The sequence below is a fragment of the Neolamprologus multifasciatus genome, chromosome 12 (genome assembly GCF_963576455.1).
Source record: "Neolamprologus multifasciatus chromosome 12, fNeoMul1.2, whole genome shotgun sequence".
Classification (NCBI taxonomy): domain Eukaryota; kingdom Metazoa; phylum Chordata; class Actinopteri; order Cichliformes; family Cichlidae; genus Neolamprologus; species Neolamprologus multifasciatus.
Genome location: NC_140450.1, coordinates 36,575,987 through 36,584,510, shown reverse-complemented (window position 1 = coordinate 36,584,510; position 8,524 = coordinate 36,575,987). Strand labels below are relative to the sequence as shown.

The 8,524-nt window shown below is 44.0% G+C and overlaps 1 protein-coding gene across 4 annotated transcripts in view; it reads left to right on the top strand.

The window, feature by feature from the left end:
- The first annotated feature begins 4,331 nt into the window (after window positions 1-4,331).
- zfr (zinc finger RNA binding protein) overlaps window positions 4,332-8,524 on the top strand; it is a 29,653-nt gene continuing 25,460 nt past the window's right edge. For all 4 annotated transcript variants that reach the window (XM_085180476.1, XM_085180475.1, XM_085180477.1 and 1 more), the window contains exons 1-3: window positions 4,332-4,467; window positions 4,616-4,697; window positions 7,845-8,127. In XM_085180476.1, the coding sequence (XP_085036602.1) occupies window positions 4,431-4,467; window positions 4,616-4,697; window positions 7,845-8,127 (402 nt within the window). In that variant the 5' untranslated portion in view covers window positions 4,332-4,430. The remainder of the gene's footprint in view (window positions 4,468-4,615; window positions 4,698-7,844; window positions 8,128-8,524) is intronic.

The following is an 8,524-nucleotide window of genomic DNA, read 5'->3' as shown; positions in this document are numbered from 1 at the left end:
TAAATTGCTTTTGACTTTTGACTTTGGGCTACGAATTTGGATCACGGACTTTGGCGGTTGGCATAAACTGGTATGTGACTGGCTGGAATGGCGTCTCAGGTAGGTGAGGATGATGATATGGACTTTGGTGAATGGACCCCGGTTTCTAGTGGGGGCAGATCAGGAAGAGGGAGAAGCAGGAAAGAGGAAGCTTGTTAGTTGGGTGCAGTCCAGTAAACGGAGTCTTGAAGAGTGCAGTTCGGATGAAGGGTCTAGGGTGGTGCGAAGAAAGGCAGTGATGGAGGAGTAATCCTGAAATTCAGATCAGATGATGAGTTGAAAAAGAAGTTTGGAGAAGTCCAGCTGGCAAAAAATTCTCCGGGATGGCAACTTATTGATAGTGGTTAAGACAGAAGAACAGAACAATAAGGTGTTGGGCGCTGACAGCATTTGTAAGACGTCTGTAGCTGAGAGAAGGATATTGGGAGGAAATAAAGTGACACGAGGGGTGATTACAGGTGTTCTGGTGGATGAGGACCTGGACAAACTTAAGCGGTGTATTAATGGTGGTGAGGTCAGTAACGTAAAAAGACTGTTGAAAACATTTAATGGGGACAGGGTTAGTAGCTTGTCAGTTTTATTGGAATTTCAGGAAGCTGTTCTGCCGGATAGGCTTAAAATAGGATGCATGAGTTTTCCTGTTAGAGCATACGTGCCGCCACCCCTCCGGCGCTATAAACGCCAAAGATACGGTCACATTGCTGCAGTTTGTAAAGGGAAACAGAGGTTTTCCAAAGTGAAGGACGTAACAGGAAGAGTCCAGTCATCGGAGCAGGCGCCGCCGCATGGAGCTCGCCCTGGACTGACCGTGGAGAAGATGATTTTGTTCATTGCCTAATTGCACCGATCAAGTCAAACACAAAACAGAGACAATTAAGATAATAGTTAAAGGAGCGGAGAGGTTCTTTGGTATTAGAGGATTTTCTTGGGAACATATCAATAATTGGAGGGGAGGAGAAAGCGGAAAGTTCAGGGGAAAGGATGACATGATTATTTTGCAGTGGAACGCCAGAAGTTTGATAGCTAATGGTCAACAGTTTATGGGATTCATCAGAAACTGTATAAAGAAACCAGAAATCATCTGTGTACAGGAGTCGTGGCTTAAACCGACTTTGGATTTTGTGGTTAAAGGTTATGATGGTGTCTGGAGGGATAGGAAGGAGGATGTGTAACGTTTGTGAAACGAGGGATCCAATATAGGGTTGTAGCTACAGGAAGGCAGCAGGAATTTCTCATTATTGAAATATGGGGAGGAACGGGCAGCATTAGAGTGGTTAATTTTTATAATCCAGCTAACAAACTATTAGCAATGGAGGAACTTGATGCATATTTAAGGGGGAGAGTAATCTGGTGTGGGGACTTTAAAGCACACAGCACATTGTGGGGTGAGAGTAATGATCGGAATAGGGCGGTGATTGAGGAACTGATGGAGGTAAAGAATTATGTTTGAATGATGGAGTTTCTCCATCAGCTGTTCAGCTCTGATGATTCAGTAAGGACGTCTCCTGGTTTCATCTTCATGTTTCCCTCTCACCACATATCCAAACCATCATGACCAGCAGCTTTACAGCTGTGGCTCCAGCAAACATCAGCTGATACTAGAAATTAATATGAAATAAATTCTAACAACAGCTGATCAAATGTGCTGCTGTTGTTTAGCGCGACATCGGCTGGTTTCCTCTTTCTGGCGCAAAGTGGGAGATAAACAAGAGAGACGATCAGCTGATCAGTGATCAGTTTATGATTGAAGTAGAAACAGGAGAGGGAGGGGGGAGAATGAAAGAAGAAACAGCAGCAGTGTGTTCCAGCATGCCAGTTTATGGGCGTCATCAGGCCAAAAGGTGTTTCCCGTGTTGAAGCCGCCACACCTGTCTTCCGTCTAGATTGGCCACTACTTAACTGTTTGACTGAGCTTCAGTCAACGCTGGATCGTTGAGTTACCAAGTAAGTGAAATCCCAGCCCTGAAATAGTCTTTGCGTGTGTTTCTGTGAGTTCACCCGTCTGATCTCTGTACCTTGTCTTGTTAGGAACTTGGAGAGGAGTGTGTCACAGGAGCAAAGTGTTCGTAAATGTCGAGTGTTGGAGTTGTTTTCCTGTCACACCTGGACCACGAGCACAGTCCTGCAGGATTGGAAAGTCCTGCATTTGGGCCCCGTTCTCGCCACGCACCTCAACATAAATAATAAACACTTTGATTGAGAAACTGCATTTTGTGTTTACTTTTGTTACCTTTGTCTAATATTTAAATTTGTTTAATGATCTGAAACACTTTTTCACACCACTGTATGTACGCAGAAGTTCAAAAACTATGAACAGCTTCATTCCAACAACGTGAACCAAGCTGTCACTGCAACTGTACTAATGCCCAGTTTGTAACAACAGACATGATGCCTCATACTACAAAACAACCCCAAGAGATGCGGTTAAAATAAAGGGGGGGTTAAAAAAAGCCACACACATCGACCAGTTGGGCAAACTTGTCAACACCGTTCTTCAGAGGAAAAGCGCTGGCCCTCGTTACACCACAAGACTTCAACACAACGTTGCAGACGTGTGCCACCCAGGAAACACACGAGCCTTAAGGCCATTTCCAAAACTTTTTATTGTAATTCTAAGAATCGTTTGGCACATGGTGTTTTGGAAATGTAATTAATGATCAAATGGTAACTACAACAACGCTTGTTGTCACCATCTTATAACTTTATTTAGTTTTGCTGATAACTGTATTTTCCTGCTCCTTTACTGCTGTAACCCCGCAGATGCGGCTCGTCTGTGAAGCACTTTGATGTACCCGAGTCTTTTAAATGTGCTATAGAAATGAAATTGAAACTGAAACAACAGCAATAATAATAATAATGGTACTAAGACTGATTATAGTTACTATTGATGATTACTGTTAGTATTAAGAGTTTCACTTTCTTCACTTCACCTTGAGGTAAACTTGTTTATTTGCAAAGAGAAGTAGAGGCAGGGCAGTATCTATGATTCAGACTCACTAACAAACACAGTGGTAAGAACTAAATTTGTAGGTTTTCTGTATTTTTGTGTGTGCACTTGTTTTGTTTTGCACCAGATAAGAATGTTTCCATACACATACTGAGTGAGGCCCAATGTTTTTCATAGGAAGATTGTATCTACTTAGTCCTGCCTGTATGTTCCTTACATTGCTACACTGATATCAATGCACAATTTTAAGGGTTTAACCAGCCAAAAGGAAACGGTGAGGGCTGCAGGGAAATCAGATGTCAAGAGGGAATGTTAACTTCACCTTGGAAGATGAGGGACAATTCAAACGTTTTATATTTTGTGTTTACTGGTTGTTGGAACATTCAGAGAATACTCTGACCACGACAAACACCAGAGTTTGAGGTCTTTATAGTTTATATTCACACACTGATGTCCATGCTGTGAGTTTTAATGCAGCAGTTTTAGCTCATCCTGTTGAAAGACTAAGCTCCTGCCACGGTAAAGGTTCTGTTGTCCAGATGTCCACAAAAATCACTACTTCATAGAGTATCAGTCACATTTTAATCAAACTTGCACAAACTGTTCACCTAATGAATCGTCACCCAAACTGCGCTCAAAGCCAAGTTCACGTTTATTTATTTACAGGCAGTTTTATGTGAACTGTGATGGATTGTGATGTTTCTCACATGAGTAAGATGGACCATGTTCATGTCTAACTGTCATGTCCATGTAACAAACTTTATGCATGAAATGAAAACTTAAATCTGTTTTATTTTAATTTTTTTTTAAATAAAATCTGAAGCATAAATGACTGAAAATCAATATAAATTAATGTACAAATTTAAATGTAAGATCTGAGATCAATCTTACAGGAGTGCTGACATAGATGTTGGAAGGCTTAAAGAATTACTTAACATAGACAAAATCCCCAGAGCCCATTTGTTGAGTCCTCTACATCCGGTTAGTATGTTGAAACGAGTTATATTTGACAGTGCTGCTCTATGGATGTGTGGTGTGAAGTAATACGAGTGATCAGTAAGATTAGAAAAGTGCGATTAGAAATGCCGGACGTTCATCGACTGAAAACATCTGCCGCTCAGTGAAATGTAAAAAAGCGCGAGTGGGGTCTGCTGAGCAGCTACAGTCTTATGAGAGCAGAACGGGAGCAGCTGCTGTGCTCAGTAAACACACGTTTACGGACTGTTGTTAAAAGACGATGGACGCCGCACAGAGGGACTCACGGCCCTGTCTCAACGCTGTTCAGACATGTTACAGCAGTGTGTGTGTGTCTCTGCTCCCAACCGCACCCAACGCTAACGTTCTACCGTTCTGCGCATGCGTCATGACGCCATTTCCGGGTGCGACATGTAATATATATAGGTTGGTGTAGCGCTGCAGAGAGTGGGTAGAATATACAAAACCAATGATTCCCATATGTCCAGTAGTATCCTTCACCTATGGTAAGTATCGACCAAATGTGAATTTATATTAAGGACAACTTTAAAAATGTTGATGTGTCTGCAGGCGTAAGAAAGGCAATAAAGCCGTGAATAAATAGTTGTTGGACCGCTGCTAACGGTTAGCTTATCCTGTGTGTGTCCTCCGCAGTGCCTGGCCGGCTTGGTGAAGATGCCAAAATGGCTACCGGCAATTACTTTGGATTTACCCACGGCGCTGCCGCTCAGTACAGGTAGGGGGGTGCCTGGCTGTTTGGGTTCCTGTGTGCTGCATAATGTTCCTGTGGTCGAACGATGGCTTGTTTTTATATGCTGTACGTACACATTAATATTAAGGCTCGCTACTGCCCACTGATTCCGTTGTTCGCATTGGGGGAGGGGGCTGTTGTTCCCGGTGCTACGGTCGGACCTTCTCCGCAGTTCCGACGGAAAACTACGGAAATAAACGTGAAGCACTGCCGATTACTCCAGCCCGAGGCCGAACACATGGCAGACTCCATGGGGGGTCGGGCATCCAAATACGGGACAGTCCCCGTATGTGTGACGACATTAGACTTTATTATAAGGACCAACTGAAATAGTTATTTGGTAGGAAAATATAACCTGCCTGTAGTGTCACTGCACGGCTCAACACTCGTTATCCCAAAACGTGCATCTCATGTGAGAGTGCAGGATTATTAGAATAATTATTACTATGAGGATGTTGCTGAGCAGCACCTGCTCTCACAGGTGAGTGTGCTGGGATGCAGTCGGTGTCAGAGCAAAGGGAGCAGGGCTCAGTCCAAATTCAGCTGCAGTCAAAAACCTTTTTAAAAAAGCTTTACGGCCTAAATGTGCCGTTTCAGTGCTCACCCCTGGATTCAATCACTAAGTCAGGCCTCTGAAGCACGAGCAAGCCACCTGCTAGTTTTGTATGAATTTAATCTGTTATTTTAACAAAAAGGGGGGGGGGGGGTTGCATACCAACAGCCTCGGCCCTGTTCTAGCGACGTGTTCATGCACTTTTCTTTTACTTTTCTTCAAACATAAACCAAAGGAGCTCCGTTTACTCTCCAAACGTCCCCGTGAAGTTTCAGCACTTTGGAAAAGTTGAAAGTTTCCAAACTGGCTTTTCCTGTTCAAACTGCTAAAATGTCCCCGTGACTGTTAAATGGTTTCTTTGATTGTACGTTGTATTTTAGGCTTCGGGCATAATTATTCTACCTTTGACATTTTAATTTTGTACACCAGATTTATGGTGAAATGGTGGCAGAGCAGCTGCTGTGGTGGAAGCCATGGTCAGCAACACGACGTCAGCTGTTTGTCTAATTTATTTTTTATTTCTGAACAAAAAAAGGTGGGAGCTTTGGATCCAAACTGACCCGTTAAAGTGTGCAAAGTAGTGAGACTGTTGTAATATGGGGTAAACAGATATTCAGGCCCTGAAATGAACTATATCACTGATTGGATTGTGTTGCTCTCCTTGAGTATGACAAAGATTGTGTTGGTGTCACCATATAAACACATTCACACAAAGTAGGCGTTTGAAGCACCAGTGGAAAGAAGGTTAGAGACCACCTGTCACCCTGAACCAGCACCTGGTTGTCATAAGGTGACAGGTGTAGTACTCTAACACAGACAGGGACACAGTCAGTGACACCAACCATGGTTAGTTAACCTAAGAAGCCTGTGTTATGTGGCTGGAAGCTGGAGTGAGCACACGAACGCCAAATGATGATGCATGCCAACGCAGACGCAGCTGACTGAGGCAGCAGCGCTAACCACTGCGCTCAAAAAGGTCTTGGTTCAAATCAAACTGGACTCTGAATCCTGTCAGTGTCCTGGTTTGTGTGCTGAATCCACATCAACAATGTTGTTACGTGACTTCACAAAGGATTCTTGGAAACTTGTGCAGTAACCCTATTTGTTGGCCCCGTCTCCGTTTCCTCTCATCGCATCTTATTGATCTACGTTGGCGCCTTTAGTCCTTGTGATGGCTTTCTCTCTCAGCACGCTCTGCTCTTTACCCGTCCTGGATGATCTGCTTCATGACCATCAAGTCTATTTCAGGATTTAGCTTTAGGAATGTTTTGTTCCACATTAATAAAATGGAGTAACACACTCATCTTTAGGCACAGCTTGCATGTTGCAGGTTGGACCAATTTTGCCCTCTGAACTCCCTCAGGTCTGCACAGCCTGGTTTCAGCAAGGTGCTGAGAACATTCCTGAGGTTTTGGGGAAAATCTGAGGAATGTTCAGATTCCTGAGAACGTCTGAACTTAAATGAAGAGGATCAACCTACAGAGGGGAGGATTTAAAGACTATCTTAAAGTCAAAGTGAAATAATGATGTGACGGCCTAGTTCATTTCCCCGGAGATTCATTGCAGCAACAGGATGGGACATGTGACTGTTGGCTGTTCTATGTATTATTGCAGGCTCTTTACCTTACAGCAGGGGTGTCCAACTCTCGGCCTGGAGGGCCGGTGTCCTGCAGGTTTTAGATCTCACCCTGGGTCAACACACCTGAATCACATGATTGGTTCATTACCAGGCCTCTAGAGAACTTCAGGACATGTTGGGGAGGTCATTTAGTCATTTAAATCAGCTGTGTTGGATTAAGGACACATCTAAAACCTGCAGGACACCGGCCCTCGAGGCCTGGAGCTGGACACCCCTGCTTTACAGCACCTTGAGACAACTGCTGTTGTGATTTGGTGTTAGATAAATACAATTGAATTTATCAGGAGGAGAGCTGCTTTATTACAAGTTAGTCCACAAAGTAAACCTGATATGTGTTACAGCTGACCTGTACAGAAGAGCATGCAGTTGCACCATAATTGTCATGCACATTTAAATAAATGAACAAAGTCTGTATATGCCAAATAATAAAGGTATGTATTAATAGTAGTCTATACTGCACGATTCAGATGATAATTTAAGGGACCTCTGAGTCCCATTAGTTGGAGGATTAAAAAAGAAGCAGATTTTTTAATGTAATCGTGGTGGCATCATCTCAGCAGGGTCAAAAGAATCTCCATACATGCTTTGGTAGTTAGTACAGCCGTAAAGTCTTGATGCATCCTCAGTCATCCAGGTAAGAAATCCCCAGAGTCTGTTCATCTGGACGTTTCAGTGGGAGAAACCTTCCACCATCATCAGCTGACTGCAGGTTTCCAGCCTCATAAACAGGACATTCGCACAGTGACTGAAACTGGCACCACTGGGGAAACAGTGGGCTGTGAGACAGTTTGTTGATCATTAATATGTAATTCGTCATGGCAGTTTGGGGAAAGCTGTACAGTTTTGGAGACACTGGAGTCTGAAAAAGATCTTTTAACATGTGCCAAGGCTTTTCTCAGACTGTCGAGATAACCTTCATGTTCCCCTTTGTGTCTCCCAGCCAGCAGCCAGCAGCCGGGGTAGCATACACCCATCCAACCACAGTGGCCAGCTACACAGTTCATCAAGCACCAGTGGCAGCACACACTGTGGCAGCAGCTTACGCCCCTGCTGCAGCCACAGTCGCAGTAGCTAGGCCTGCGCCTGTTGCCGTGGCAGCTGCTGCCACTGCTGCCGCTTACGGAGGATACCAGCCGACCCACGCGGCCACCGATTATGGCTACCCTCAACGGCAGCCTGAAGTCCCTCCACCACCCCCACCAGTCACCTCGCAGAACTACCAGGTACCACAACGTTTTCTGTAGACTCACAGATTCCAGAACATTCTTTGGAGTCTCTGTGAATGAGGAATATGGGGAGAGATGTGCTGCCTGCATTGTATTTGTGGGAGCTCACGTGCCATAAATGCATTTGCAGAATTCCATTAACTAGTTTCTGATTGGACACTATCAGTAAGAATTAAATAAATTACACACAAGTTAATAATTCTCTCCATAAATGCTTTAAATCAGTCAAATTAAATGTGATGACTCTCAAAAGCTTAATGATGGCGTTTCAAAATGAGGACGGGAGAAACTCGATTGAGTTACAGGACGTGATTGGTTAGTTGGCAAGCAAGTGGGTCTGCTGCCAGGAAGCTGCTGTGGATCCTTAGCTCGGGGATCTTCCTACATATCCTCA